The 15,725-nt window shown below is 46.2% G+C and overlaps 1 protein-coding gene and 1 pseudogene across 4 annotated transcripts in view; both read left to right on the forward strand.

Annotated features, from left to right (window-relative positions):
* Nucleotides 1-1,912: 1,912 nt before the first annotated feature.
* LOC144714056 (putative phosphoinositide phosphatase SAC9) overlaps nt 1,913-15,725 on the forward strand; it is a 37,640-nt gene continuing 23,827 nt past the window's right edge. For 3 of the 4 annotated variants that reach the window (XM_078588791.1, XM_078588793.1, XM_078588792.1), the window contains exons 1-3: nt 1,913-2,167; nt 2,829-3,427; nt 3,849-3,981. In XM_078588791.1, coding sequence (XP_078444917.1) covers nt 2,152-2,167; nt 2,829-3,427; nt 3,849-3,981 — 748 coding nt within the window. In that variant the 5' untranslated portion in view covers nt 1,913-2,151. Of the gene's footprint in view, nt 2,168-2,828; nt 3,428-3,848; nt 3,982-15,725 lie in introns of those variants that run through there. The other variant, XM_078588794.1, reaches the window with a different exon arrangement.
* On the forward strand, nt 6,832-12,561 carry LOC144714040 (uncharacterized; annotated as a pseudogene).

Raw genomic sequence — 15,725 nt, forward strand, 5'->3', positions numbered from 1 at the left:
TAATTTTTTTATTTGATTTTGAGCTTAAGCCATCTCCGCAATGATTAGATTAGGGTTTGTTTAGATAATAAATACATAAATAACAATATACTTGAATTTGGACGTTTGAGGAGAAATAAAATGTATAATAACATGTATTCTTAGTATATTGGGGATTAAAATATGGACTTAATTTATCCACATGACTCAAAATAAATTGATCATATGAATAACACCCATCTATTATGTAACTCAAAATTTGATGATTCTCCCAATTAAGTAAGATTATTTAACATTTTTCTAATTGAATGCCACTTTTATTCATAAAAAATTTGGAAGAGACATAATGATTTAAAGTGAACTTTAAGATAAATAATAAAGTGAATCATGGGTATTAATTTATTTTCATGAAATTTCTGGAGAAGTTTAAATGATGAAATGAAAAGAAAACATATTCATTATGTTAGTGTAAGTTTCTTAGGTATGACCTAAGAGGGCAGGGACTTAGACTGTTTAAATTTTATGTATTCTGATATGGTGTACCAATCTAAGGAATGAGATAGAGGACAGGGAAGATTTGCAATTATTCTTTTACACATTTAGACAAGTCATAAATGCTGTTCGGGGGTATCCAGACAATTTTGGTAATGAGCTTTAACCAAGTTGTTGTGAATGCCCCAAAGAAAAATACCTGGAAATAAGGGGTGCCAAGGAGACCAAGAGATAAAATGTTGGTGATATCTGTCTTCTCAAACCCCAAAGTATTCCAGAGAAGGATGATTCTTGATCTCCTTCAACTCATCCCCCAAAGCCCTCACATAGTTCAATAATAGTCTCGAAAATTATGGTTTTGATATGTAATTGGTCATTTTGAAAATGTACTCCCAGAAATCTGGCTAGTGATGAGTATTCTCAGATCATGTCCACAAGGAACACTAATTAGGAATATTATGTCCTTCAATGGTGGTTAACGAGATGAGGTAAGATACATACAAAATGAGGGAAAGTGACAAGGAAAATGTGTGGCGACGAGACGATAATTATCGATAATATGATGATATAACGATTTATGTTAGTGGACTTGTAGTAAGTATATAAAGACACGACTACATGAAAGACATAATATGTGAAGGAGAGTGAAATGATGCGATGTGATGATTATATGGACGTAACCTAATGATGACGATGAAAATGAAACAATCTAAGATGAGGACACTTACCAAAGATCCTTGCATTTTTAGTGCAGGTCAGCTCCCCCTATACTCTATTGCTTCTCTCCAAACTTTTGAGACTCAAAGAATGAGCTCAACAATTTATAAATTAGCCCACAATTTTAGGCTAGTCATTAATTAGCACTAAAATTTAGGAACCAAGTAAAAGGATTATTTTTATAAAGCTCCACACGTCAGTTTATACATCTGAAGGTATGGATGAAAAGAGGGAGAAGATGAAGCTGCCCTCAATTTCAGCTCAATTGGCATTTTGGATTTTCACTAAATACACAGTACACCAACATTTTTATTTCATGCAGGAAAGTTGGTGGAAACTTTCCAAAAATTTACGAGTTTTAAAGAAGCTTCTAAAAAAAGAATGATATGATGCGAAGGAGAGTGAAATGATATTCATGAAGTCTAGATAAAAATGATATTCTGAGTGCTGTATGATACCATGAAGTCTATGAAATGTTTTATAAGAAATTAACAATTATTGATATCGATTTGGATTTATCACTGGTTTTCATTTTGAGGTGCTTTCTTTTTTTTCATATTCTGAAAATAGTTGTCCGGCTGCTCTTATTTTTATCAACGATGAGGAAATATACGAGATTGGATGACGATGACGTGACGAGTTCGTTATCATCATCGTCATCTTGAAAGTCGTAATTTATATATGTATAAATAAGTCGAGTTCTTGGCAGTTTCCATACGTCTTGGGGGAGCTGCTGTCAGAGTTGATTCCCCTTGGATTTGACGATCTCTTCTTGTTCTTCTTATCGCTTGATCCTTCGGTTTCTTTGCTTTTCAATCTTCTGGTGAGTGTGTGCCAAGTTTCGCAGTTCGGCGATCTGTCTGGAGAAGGTTAAACGAACAGATGGATTTCCCTTTGGGCCGGGCTGAATTATCTTTTTTATGACCTATTATTCGATCACAGAGCTCTGCGGAAGAAGATTCAATGGCGATGACTCAAGGTAATTCCGTCAGCAGTAGTTCTCTTTCTTTTTCGGGGAGCTATTAAATTTGATGTCCTCTAATGTCAGCCTTTTCGGAGCCAGAAAGAATTGGTTCATATAAGGAGCCCGCCTGAATTTAGTTCTGGAAAATTGTTTTCGAGTGGTGAAAAAGAACACCTGATTTCGCTGTTTTACTCCGCTGTAACATTGTAAACTGAAATTGGGAAGTGTAAACTCGCATATCTTGAGAAGTGTGATCTGGAGAATTTTACTGAGTTATTCTAGATTATAGTTTTGAAATTCACGAATGGCTTCGAGGACTTTGTCTAGTGTATATCCTTAATGCACGGATTGTTATGAAAACTGAATGATGCAATAGGAATGGATCATGGAACGTTTTTCTTGAAATGATACAGAGTTTACATTGCATGGACTTCTCCATTCAAATCTCCAGCATTGTAAATTCCAGTAGAGTCTTTCTTCGAAAGAGATGTTTGTTTCTCTGTGTTTCTTTTTTCTTCCTCCCCTATCTCCGTGTTTTTCTGTGCCCAATTGTCAATTCTCACAACATAGGAATTATACAAGTAGAAGTTATTATCTAATGTGTAGTTATATTACTACAGTTTCATGTCTTTCCTGTGATTCTCATGCTTCCTATTTTGTTTAAATCTCATTGCAGTGATTCCTCCGAGGAATACATCCATCGTTGTGGTGGTTTTAGAAAGCAATGAAGTTTACATCATTGTAAGCTTATCGATGAGAAAGGATACCCAGGTTATATCCATCGATCCCACGATGGGCTCACTGCGATACCGAGGAAAGCTAGGGCATGAATGTTTTATTTCCGAAGAAGAAGCGTTGAGGCATGTAACAGATGGGTCAAGAATAAAATGTAGGAGTGTGATTTATGGTTGTGCAGTTCTTGGTTATGCTGCGCTGGGTAGTCTAGGACTTCTTTTGGTTGCCAAAAAACTAGAGGCAACGATTCCAAGTCTCCCTGGTGGTGGATGCGTGTACACAGTGGCCCAAAGTGAATGGATTAAAGTTCCACTTCAATATGCTCAACCTCAAGGAAAAGGGGAATTGAAGAATATTCTGGAACTCACTGATGTTGACATCGATGGAAAGCATTACTTTTCTGAAACAAGGGATATCACACGCCCTTTCCCAAGCAAAGAACATGTTGATAATCCAGATAGGGAATTTGTGTGGAACGAGTTTCTGTCCCAGCCGTTCAAAGATATTGGATTACCAGGAATATGTGTCATTCTTTTGCAGGTATATGGTTTTATTCTTACCCAACTTTATGTTTCATACGTTTATATCTAGATAAATATATGTATTCGAAAATAAAATCTAGATAAACCGATTTCAAAGTCAAGGGAAAGTGAAGGTCTGTAAAATACAGTAACTTTCATTTATATAAAGATATATTACAGGTACAATTATTAAATTTTTTATGTTGCCTGATTTCCATCTGTATGCCATCCATTCAGGTTTTTGAACTTGAGCTTCTGGGGGAAGCTCAAGTAATGTTAATACTTTCTTTTGGTTCAAGTCCTCCAAAAGTTTTTTTTTAATTTCTTCAAATGAAGCCGTAATACCAATTAGTCATGCTTAGCTAAATTCATTAGCATGCTTTTGTCTTGTATTATTATTTTTTGAATAAGAAAGGGTTGTATTATTAAAGAATGTATAGGGCTTTGCAGAGTGTAGAAGTCTTGGTTTGGGTGGTTCCTTGGAACAGATGGTAGCACTCACTGCTCGGCGTAGCAGGCTTCATCCTGGCACCAGGTACCTTGCTCGAGGACTCAATGCATGCTTCAGCACAGGTAACAAACTAAATAGATGGTTTTGCTTGATTTTCTTGTGTACTGCGACAAATTTTATTTGTATGTACTGCTTTTTCTTAATCTGATCAACCCCTAAATGAGTCTTCTTAGGTAAACAGAAATTTCTGTTAGGCTTTGAGAAATTGGTGTGAGACATTGCAGCAGAGGATGGGGGGGGATCCCACTGCTTTAAACATAAGTTTTGGCAAAAGAACTCTATAAAACTTACTTTAGAACAACACACTTTGCTCCATTCTATCTGCCTTAAATCAGAAGATAGGTGATGATAGGAACAAGCGAGCCAAGAAGATACAAGGCAGCACATGTTTCTCAGGGGGATACAGCAAATGAGTCAAATGACTCTTTACTGGTGAGAACTCAATTCTTTATAAAGGAGGGCAGACCCCGGTCAAACGGGATTGGCCCAAATCTAACTAGTCGCTGAGGTGGAAACTGGAACTTGGGAGATCCTCCCACTCTGGAGTAGGGAAAGGAGCCAATCTGGTCTTCCTTTCCAATTCTCTCTGTTCCTGTTTCATTCTTCTTTACTCTGCTTCTTCATTGAAGTGTTCCGGAAAAAATTCATCCAGAAGTTATTGCGATTGATTCCTTTATCCCAATCTACTGTCGGAACACAAAGGAGTTGCTTTTTTTGTGAGACTTCTTGTTCCTCTTTCTTCCCTTGGTTCACTGTTCGTAACCATAGCTGCCAACAGAATAGACTCAAGGAAAAACGATACATCGTTGCTATTAAGATAGGGTTACCCAATACCTATACTGGGTTACATTATTATGGGCCTTGGAGGACCTGATGTGATGGATCCATAAGAAGAGGGATTGTTACGGTTCCCTGGAGGAGAGGAACGTGAATGCTGGACTTTGGATCGTGCAAACACCTCGGTCTCGAATGAGACAAATAGAAATCCAAATCAGTTTCGATAATATGCCAATACTAGGATCGAGTAGCAAGATAACGAGGGGAGATCGAACAGAGGGGTTAGTGAGAAGGGAGAGAGACAGACGGGAGAGGGACAGGGAGAGGCCGGATCGGCCGGGACACACTAGGATAAGGAGAGGATCTCCCCGCCCTCCAGGAGCTGTTGCTTCTGCTTTCTCTTCCAAGCAGCTGCCTCCCCCTTTCCTGTGTTTCTCTTGCTTTATCTGTCGTTCGCTGCCCTACCCTTGCCCTGCGCTTGGCCCGAGGATTTTGGCGTGTGAGCAGCGTGAGCGACCTTGGTTATCTTTCTCGTTTCCAGATATGTCCTTGTTCGTTCCATATCCGGGATACATGGTTTAGTAAAAAAAGACAAACTAAGGATAATCTAAACAAATCTGACAGTTTTTACTTTGATTTTTACATTTTTCTTGATATCCGAATAGGATCTTATCAGGTGATTAAAGAACTGAATAAAACTGTTAAACTGCGGGGTTAACTTGTCACTCCTTTCTTTATGAGTGAGTTTTATGTAAAACTGTAATGGTCAAATAGCCTATATGCGGCCGATAGGAATTAAACAGAAATGAGCTTTTCTACTATTTTTCTAGGGTTTCTTTCCTTGCCCCCAGGGCGGTGGGCTCCTCCCGTCACCAAACCTCTTCTCTCTAACGTTTGAGCATCCCAAAAGGTAACAAAAACATCCGGTTAAATGCTAATCAGGAATGTCAACATGCGGTCAAACAATTTCAAAATTTTTTGGTAAGCATGTGAGGCATAGTAATTGCGATTGATCATGTGCAGAGGATAAGCCACTCAAGGACTGGATAGTTACTGGTTATTCATTTAGTTCAAGGGTGAGAATGTAACTGAAAGCATGGAAGAAAATAGGTTAAGAATATTTATATTCTGGAAAGTTCTATTCTGATCAAATGGTGAAAAATGACTTCCAGACAACATTTGTATTTTTTGAAAGAAAAGAGGGAAGATCACCCGAAATTGGTGATCAACCCAAAATTAATATTGATTTATATGTTCGTGAAGAAATACATGTACGACCAGCCTGGCCTCTTTCCCTCCTTTATTTGAACCAGTACGATATACAATTCTCCACATCTTGTATCACCCAGTCCAATGACATCATCTTTCCCTTAAATACCACCTCATTACGGTGCACCCATAATGACCAGAGCATGGCTAGGTGCCTTTGTCGGGCGATCAGCGAGCTCGGTCGCCATGGCGCCAGCAAGAGCTGCCAAGAAGTCCCCCCGCAAAGAAGACCACGTCGACGTCGTCTTCTGCATCAGCAGCGACGATGAGGAAGCCAACGTCGACCTCAGTGCCAGAATCGTCGCCATGTCGCGCGACCGAGACGCGCGATACCCCGACCCGTCTCGCAAAAATCTCATCATGGTCGACGAATCGCCGGAGAAGACGAAGCTGAGGAAGAAAAAGAAGCAGAAAACCAGTCCCCCGGGCGAATCGGTGGGTTTTCAGCGATCTTCTGTTCTTGGCTGCCGGCGCGGCGGCCGCTGGAATCCAATGATTGATCGCGGCGGGGAGCAGACGGACGAGGAGGTCGTCAAGATCTTGCGGGAGGCTGATTCTTCCAGGAGGTCGCCGGAGAGAGCGGATCTCTCTGCCCTGGCCTCGCTTGATTCCCGAGGCGCTGGGGAGACTCCGCGGCTTGTTCATCCTCGATCTGGCCCAGAATCAGTTGGAGGGCATTCCGGATGCCATAGCGGGGCTGGAGAATCTGCAAGAACTATGCCTCTCTTCCAATCTCCTGATATCGCTTCCCGATTCCATTGGACTGCTGGTCAATCTCAAGATCCTGGACATCTCGGGGAACAAGCTCAGATCTATCCCTGAAACCGTCTCCCGCTGCAGGGAGGAGGGAGGCGGAAGTCACCGGCGATCGGGGGAAATGCAGATCTTTGTGAAGATGCTGACCGGGAAGACGATCACACTAGAGGTTGAGAGCAGCGATACGATCGATAAAGTGAAGGCAAAGATCCAGGAAAAGGGGGGGATTCCTCCTGACCAGCAGCATCTTATTTTCGCCGGCAAGCAGCTCGAGGATGGCCGAACCCTCGCGACTATAATATCCAGAAAGAATCGACTTTGCATCTCGTTCTGAGGCCGAGGGGAGGCATGATATCCCGGAGGTTTGGTTCGCAATTGAAGAATTCTATCTGCAGCAACCAGATCGGTGCAGCGCTCGCCCGAGGTTCTCCAATTTCTTTGTCCGCAGCAGCTGCAGGCAGCGCTCGTTCGGCAAAAGAAGGACGGACCGGATCGACTGGGGAAGGGAGAAACATCGCGGTGCGTTCAATCCCAGAATTGACGAGAGGGGGAATGGAGTTAATCCCCGGAGTCATCCGTTGGGTCAGGCAGAAGCACAGCCGAGTCGCCACCTATGGGTGGGAAACCTCCCGCCCCGAGTTACTCGGGGCATGTTGTTGGAGCAGTTCCTACGGTTTGGGGACCTGGAAACTACTGCTTTCATACCTGGACGAAGCTATGCCTTTGTTCATTTCAGAAGGGTGGAGGACGCGGTCTTTGCATTGAGAACCTTGCAGGGACAGATGTTCGCTGGGCTGCCTCTTAAGATCGAGTTTCAGAATGAAGTCACTAAGGCAAAGTTTTACAATGCTCGGGCCGGCTACGCGATACTCGAAGAGAATTCTGTGAAGGTGGAATGGGGTCTCGCCGAGGCATGAGAGATGCGACGATAGAAGGCTTTCGCCGAAATGCCTTCCGATATGATACTTGTCGGAGGGCGATGCCGGAACAGGAGTTGCTCCTCCAAGATGGGCGCAAGTACAGAGCTCATGCACAAAGAGGAGATGAAGAGAGGGGAGAGAGACCCATGCACACTCAGCATAAGGGAGGGCCACATGAGAGTGATGAGGGGGCCCTGAACAACACTCAGAAGAAGGATAGAACAGGACCAATGCCGCAAGGAGGATGGCGGAGTGGGACCTGGGCAAGAGAGAGCAGACCCGGGGGCACACAATTAATGCAGAGGGAGCACAAGAGGACCCTGGAGTTGCTGTAGCGGGCAGGGGCATAGACGGAACAAGACGACACGTGAGGTCGACACATGAGCAAGAAGTCGCGTGCGGATTGGAGAACGAAGCGGTTGGATGGGTGACCGTGAGATCTCGTCGCGCGAAGAGGGCTCAACCTGCAAATGGGTCCATACAGCGAAGACTCATTGGAGAGAAAAACAGTTGTTTCAGATGTTTAGCGCGAGGCCACCACGCACGTGACTGTCGAGATCCAGTGATCTGCCGGAGTTGCCGTAGGACAGGACACCGCCAGTCCGAGTGTGGGCAAGGAAGAGGAGATAATAAGAGAATTCAGGCGCAGACAGGACACCCGATTCAAAGCCAAGGACAACAAAGGATCCAAATATCTATTGAACAGGAGGATGAGGGCACCAACATTCTCAAAAAATGCCTGGTGGGAGATGTTTTCGGAGATATTCCAGAGACCGAGGTTGTACGGGCTGGCTTATGGCAGTAATTCCTGAAGCTGGAGCAGGCGGAGATACGAAGGATAGATACCAACACCTTGTTTCTTCGAGGGGTACCGATGGCTGCTTATGTGGCGGTATGCGGCTGGAAGCAACGGATCACCGACACCACGGAGGTGAGATGGCGGCGGATACTTCCCACCGATGGAGCTGATGGAGTTAAAAAAATGGGGATCGTGGTGGAGATGCACGGGGTCCCATTGGTGTATCGCAATAAATCGACGTTGACAAAATTGGTCTCCTCATTCGGACGGCTTAAGAGTATCATCTCGACAGGGTTGGAATTCGGAGACCCAAACGTGGTGTTACTAGACGTTGAAGTGATAGAATGGGAGTCGTTACCAGAATCAGCCTGGTCACATGGACACACAAAAACCTTCAAGGCCAGAATAAGGCACAAGACTCCCCCAGCAACACCGTGCGAATTCAGGGGCTCCCCCACAAGACCGCCGTCGGTGCGACCTACCATGGAGGTGTGACAACAAGATGCAGGGGGAGTGTGCATCATCGGCCATCCGCTGACATCGGCCACTGTGGACAAGGTTCAGAAAGATCGAAGCCCAAGACGGAAGAGGATGCGGCAGATAACTAATGAAGATCTTTGCTGGTTCAAGGGCGTGGTTTACCGAAGGGGGAAATCGGCTTTAATGGAGGCAGATGGTAAGAAGACTTGGGTGGTGTCCAGGCAAAATGGTTAGGTGCGCTTAACTGCGGACAGCAGATCAAAGAAAGCGAAATCTCGAACAGAGCCACACGGGGTAGCACCGAAGGGTCCAAACTCCAAGGGAAAAGAGATCATAGAGTCATCAAGCCACATAAAGGAAATAGAGACCGAGGAAACTCAAATCACACACTCGATGTTGCTTGAGCTGGCGGAGGTAGTGGAGGTGGCACCAGAGAAGATGCAGGGAGGGCAATTATCATATCATAGATGAAGTGTGTATCGTAGAATGTGCACGGTCTACGGGATGAAGGGAGACGGGGAGTGGTGGGGAGCTATTTACGGGAATGGGGAGCCGATGTGGTCTGCCTATAAGAGACGATGTTGGAGAGGTGTGAAACAAAAGAATGGAACTTGGTGGGACGAAATTTTTTGAGGGCTTCGTGGCTGTAAATGCCACAGGTAGATCTGGGGGCCTATTGGTGGCATGGAATACGACGACCTTTGCTAAAGAGGGGTCATGGACGAGACAGTATGTGGCGGCAGTAAAAATGAAAAGGAGCGACGGTTTTCAATGCATGATGGCATCGGTTTCCTTCCCTATTATTGCAGCCAATCGACACAGGTTATGGGAGGAGCTGGAAAGTGTAGTCTCCCTCTTTCACGGGATACCATTGTTATTAGGAGGCGATTTCAACGTGACCTTGGAGTCAAGTGATAGACCGAATGGGATGGGAAGGCAGGATCCAGGGTCAGAGGCTTTCTGGTCTTTCATATCCGAGACGGGATTACACGAAATGGGACCGACAAACTTTAATTACACCTGGCGAAGTACGAGAGGCCCTATCGCATTTTCTCGCCTGGACAGATTCCTTTGTTCGGTGGACCTATTGGAAGAGTATCCATTGGCAGATGTACGAGCACTCCCAGACCATTATCTGATCATGTTCCAATTATCTGGCAAGCTAATGTTGGCCAGAACAGACCCACCTATTTTAAGTTGGATCGCTTGTGGCTACGTGAGAAGGGATTCAAAGAAGAAGTGATAACATGGTGGACAAGTCAATCAGCACAGGGCACAGCCACAATGAGGCTGGCCACCAAATTGGCAGGTCTAAGACAACACCTTATTGGGGTGAAAAAAATGATCCGAGAGGGAAGATGCCAGCGAAGAGACGAAGCCCTTTCACGGGTCCAACAGTTGGACTCCATTGAAGACACAAGATGCCTGGTAGACTCCGAACTCAAGGAAAGGAAAACATGTAGAGAGGTGGTGGAGGAAGAGGATAAAAAGCTCGAAATGGATTGGAGGCAGCGGTCGCGGCAACTTCGGCTGAAGAAGGGGGACACCAACACATGGTTCTTCCATATGGTGGTGAATGGAAGGCGAAGGTCGAATCATATACCACGATTGAAAGTGGGAAACCGTGAAGTCGTGGGGACACAAGGGGTGGGAGAAGCACTAGCAGATCACTTCAGAACAGTCGCTAAGGGGGGGGGCTCTCAACCAGTGGAGATGGAAAGGTAGAAGCATATCTTGGTTATCACAAGCACAATAGGATGAGGTAGTGAAGCCGTTTTTCGTGGAAGAGGTACAGAACGCGATCCAAGGTTTGAATGGAGGAAGAGCCCCGGGCCTTGATGAACTCCCAGTCTTCTTCTTTAGCGAATTCTGGGATGTTGTAGGCTCAGACATGATGGATACATTGGAAGAGTTCCGGATGGGTAACTTTGGCATGGAAAGACTGAATCGGTCACATCTATTTCTGTTGCCCAAGTGCTCGGGAGCGGTGAATGTGGGTGACTTCCAACCCATTGCTCTGTTGAATTCTATCTATCTCATCATCGCCAAGGTGTTGGCTAACCGGTTGAGGGGGCTGATTGGGGGCCTAATCGGACCCTTCCAATCGGCCTTCATTTCGGGAAGACAATTGCAAGACAGTGAAGTGGTGGGGGGGGAGATCATTTCAGCTTGGAAAAGAAACAGGATGAAGGGCTTTATTTGGAAGGTGGATTTTGCAAAAGCCTATGATTCACTTGATTGGAGATTTCTGTGGTCCGTCATGCGAAAGCGAGGATTTCCCGAGGACTGGGTGGCCTCGATTAGATGATTCACTCAATTGGAGGATTTCCCGACGATGCATTACGTCCCACTCTTTCTCAGTCTTGGTCAATGGCCGGGAAGAAGGAGGATGGATCTGTCCACAGAGAGGAGTCAGACAAGGTTGCCCACTAGCCCCATTATTGTTTGTCCTTGCAGTAGACACATTGGCCACATGTATCCTTAAGGTGTGCGAACACGGCTTACTGCGCGGCTTTCACACGGCGAGCTACCCCAGGGGTATTCCACTACTCCAATATGCGGATGACACAACATTCTTCATGGAAGGAGCTGCGGCAGAAGCTCACATCATATCATCCTTGTTAGAATTATTTGCTGATTTCTCGGGGCTACGTCTCAACAGAGAAAAGTCAGCCTTTGTGGGATTCGGCCTATCGTTGGAGGAGGAGATCCAATGCGCTAATGCGCTAGGCACACCCCGAGGTTCGCTACCAATGAAGTATTTGGGTCTTCCACTGACAGGGAGACGCATCCTAGCTGCAGACTGGCAGCCAGTGATTGACAAGGTGGAGCGCAGGTTGGAGGGCTGGCAGAACAAGGTGTTATCACGAGGGGGTCGCCTGGTACTTTGGAGGTCAGTGCTCTCAGCGATCCCTATATTCTACCTATCGGTATATAAAGCACCGGCAGTTGTGACAAAGCGGCTAGAGGGACTAATGAGGCGGTTCTTTTGGGGAGGTGGGGGAGAGGGGGATACCCCTAGTAGCGTGGGATGTGGTCTGTAGACCTGTGAAACAAGGAGGGCTGGGGGTTCTCCACTTGGACTCCATGAATTCGCCACTGATGGCTAAATGGGTCGAACGAGTTATGACATCTGCGGAGGGTCTGGTTTTCAATGTCCTAAGAGACATATATGGCCAAGATATGGAGTGGGAAAGGCGATGGGTGAGAAGTAAGGGGGAGTCCCCTTTTTGGCGCAGCCTACATCAAATCATCCCTCACATACGTGAGTTATTTGACCCCAAACTGGGAGATGGAGAAGGCTTTTGGTTCTGGCATGATAACTGGTCAAAACAAGGTCCCTTGAAGTTAAAGTTTCCCAGACTATTTTCTCTAACAAGGAACCCAACTGCCACAGTCAGCGAATGTTGGGACGGGGCTTGGGTCCCAACCCTCTCAGAGACATTATCAGACCTCCGGTTTGAGGAGTTGTTGGGAATGCAGGAGATCCTCTGACCTCTCAGCCCATCAGCAGATTATCGAGACGGATGGGTATGGCGGGGGCCACCTTTCTAGGTGAAGGATGCATACTTGAAGATTCGAGGGGTGGTGAGAGATGACCCAGAAGTCAGTCAGGCATGTCACATAATGCTGAAACTAAAGATTCCTCTTAAAGTGAGAATTTTCGGCTGGTTGTTGAGAAGACGGAAAATCGTCACACGGGTCTATCGGCGGAGGTGGGCCTGCTGACTGCCCCTTGTGTGCTGGGGGCGAGGAAGACTGGTCACACCTTTTCTTCACATTTTACCTCGCTCAAGGACTATGGGCCTCGCAGCAGATTTCAGGGGTGAATATCTCCTCAGACAACGATTTTTGGGCATCAGTCACTCGACGGCTGGATACCGAAGCAGAATGGAGTGGGGGAGAATTCTCGCAGTGCTGTGGGTGGTATGGTTGCACCGAAACGAAGTGGTGTTCAAGGGAGGAAAGGCTTCAGTCGAGAGTGTCATATTCGACGATGAGGCACTAGTATCTTTCTGGGGGGTAGGGGGATAAAAGCAGGCCATGCGGTCATATCTGTAAATGATGTGTACATGACTTTGTTTCTTTTTAATAATATCAGGTGGGCCACTGGTTCCGGGTGGTATGCCCTATTTTCTTCCAAAAAAAAAAAACCAGAACACGGCTAGGGCCCTTCCCCGTCTCAAACGTCCTCTGCCTGCACTCTCCCTGAGTGAAATCCAGCATGACACGTCTGACCTCATGTTCACCCACTTAGCTTCTGTGATCTCCAAATGGCCTGCACAAAAGGACACTCAAAAAACAGGTGAGAACCACCCTCCTCTCCTAGGCTGCACATGGGACATGCTGTTGACGTGTCCGAGATCATGCACCTTCGGAGAGTATGTGTCATTACTCGCCTCCTAATAAACAACCAACCAAAAATCCACACTTTTAACATGACTTTCTGCTTCCATAGGCATCTACACGTAAGAATAATTTTTTTTGAAAACAATCTACACGTAAGAATAATGTCTGCATCTTCTGTCGTACTCCCCCCATATCTTCCTGTATACCTCGCGAACTGCAAGCGGTATACCCCTCCATACCCAACTGTCTCCTATCCCGCTGATATGTTGTCGATTCACCTATGGTCTGTTGCAAGTTCAGGAGGTTGAGGACTCCATGTGTCATAATCGGATTCACCCTGCATAATCGGATTCCATGTGTCATCTTAACATTATCACACCAAAGCTTGAGGACTCCTTGCCAAAGCGAATAGGCAGGGTAAAGCTTCCCGAATCGGGCATCGGGCTGACCAGCCCTCTAGCCGATAGCCTAAACACACTCCGTCCCCTAATTTAGGTTCAAAGAACCCTTGAGTTTGCTGCATTCACTGCCATGAAACCATCAAGGAAGTTGCGCCCACCGTACAACACTCCCTTGCCTCCCATCCTTCCATCATGGTTTCTTGCAGGCATACCACCGTAGCTCCCCACTCTTGCAACTAACACCCAACTATTCTATGTCTTCGGGCAATCTCTGAGGCCTCATACATTCCAAGAAATGCATTTCATTCGTGATCCTTCGTGCGCTCCCCAATTGTGTCTGCCGATTCCTTAGCTCTGCATCTGTGGCCAACTCTCATGCCGTCTGGACCATTACCGGGTTGCTCTCCTTCTTCTCCATGCAAATCATTTCCTGCTCCGTGCCTTTACCCTCTGATTTGTCTTCGGTACTCATCGCTCCATTCCCAATTGGGCGCTGTTGTGTGATCCTCGTCTCCCCCTCCACCTCCACTACTGTGGCTCTAGCGTCCTCCCTCTCCTGTCTCTGCTTCCACGAGCGTGAGTTTGCTGCTCTTCCCCACCTTCATCCATGCACGTCCCCTGCATCATCTCGTAGAAGGACCTTTCCCCTCTTGTATACCACGCCATTGTAGTGTCTTATATCCCCTAGCATGAGCCTACCCAGCCTCTGTGATGCCCCTAGGCGCCTTCTAGTATAGCTATTGTTGCTTCTTTGCTCTGTTAGTGATCTGGTATTCTTCTGGAACTCTTCATGTCCTTAACTATGTCTCTGTTGCAATTCCTTTCCGCGTCAGACCTTATCAGTGAGCCGTTCCACTGTGATGCTGTCCCTGGCTCCCCCAGCTGACCACTTCCCTCTTCATTCGGCAAAGTTACTTTCGTTGTTCGCTGCACCCTTTTCTCCTGGGCGCTTGGACTCTTTTTGGCGTCATCTAATGACTCTGTCTCTGCCTGGGCTGGGTTTAATGGTAGGCTTCCTTGCTTTGAGTCGATATGTACTTTTTCTTATTCTCGTGCAGTGGTGGACGTTTGCCCACGTGAAACCTCTACTTGTGCTACCTCTTGTATAGCGGACCTGAGTCTTTGCCCAACCGAAGAAAATGAATTAAACCGTGTCTCCTGTTCCACTTGCCCAGCCCTGATGATAGACTTCGCATGATCTCCGTATTGTGCACCCGATTCTTGATCTCTAATCATGAAGTTCCAGTTTGGGCCTCTGATCCATATATGTCCTAGCATCTGAGTTACCTCCATGGCCTCCACTTCCATTAACACCACATTGGGGTCTCCGGAGACTAATCCTGTTGAAATGATTCTACATAAATGGCCAAACGTCTGAAAAGTGGTCTCCATCATCTCCCATGTTCGGTACCCCATCCGGACTCCGCGGGCCTCTATTATGAGAGGCCTGTTAACTCCCCCTCAAGCTCCATCCTCGGAAAGACCTCGATGCCACCTCACTGTTGCGTTCCCATTAAGTTTTTGTAACCAGCCACACACTGGAATGTATGCAGCCATGGAGGCTCCCCTGATGAAGAGGGACCTGGAGTCTAGATTCCAGATTTCTGCGCTCTTCGTTGCGGGAAACTGCTGCCATAGATCTTGTTGGACCTCCGCAAGTCCAGGAGTCCTTCAACCACTTCTGCTATCAGATGACCCCGTAGTTGTATGCAGCCTGGCTCTTCTCCCCTGACCACAGCTGGATAGTCCCAAGGGCCTTGATCAAGCCCTGATCTTATCTTCCCTTGTTGCCTGCTCATTGTATTTTGTTTCCTATCTGGCCCGGGGGGAACGTGCCTCTGTGCTTTCCCCTAGTTTTCACTGTCATCCATCCTTCCTCAACATCTGCAATTCCCTGATGATGGGTTTCTGCCTCCAGTCTCTGAACCCCATCCAGGTCTCCTCGAAGGCCAGGCTGTTCTCAGAGCGTGACCCCACCCAGATCTCACTTAACCCTGAGCTCCTCCACTCTCTCCCTTCCTCCTTTTATGTATCGTTGGTACAATCTGGCTTTC

The sequence above is a fragment of the Wolffia australiana genome, chromosome 16 (genome assembly GCF_029677425.1).
Source record: "Wolffia australiana isolate 7733 chromosome 16, ASM2967742v1".
NCBI lineage: Eukaryota > Viridiplantae > Streptophyta > Magnoliopsida > Alismatales > Araceae > Wolffia > Wolffia australiana.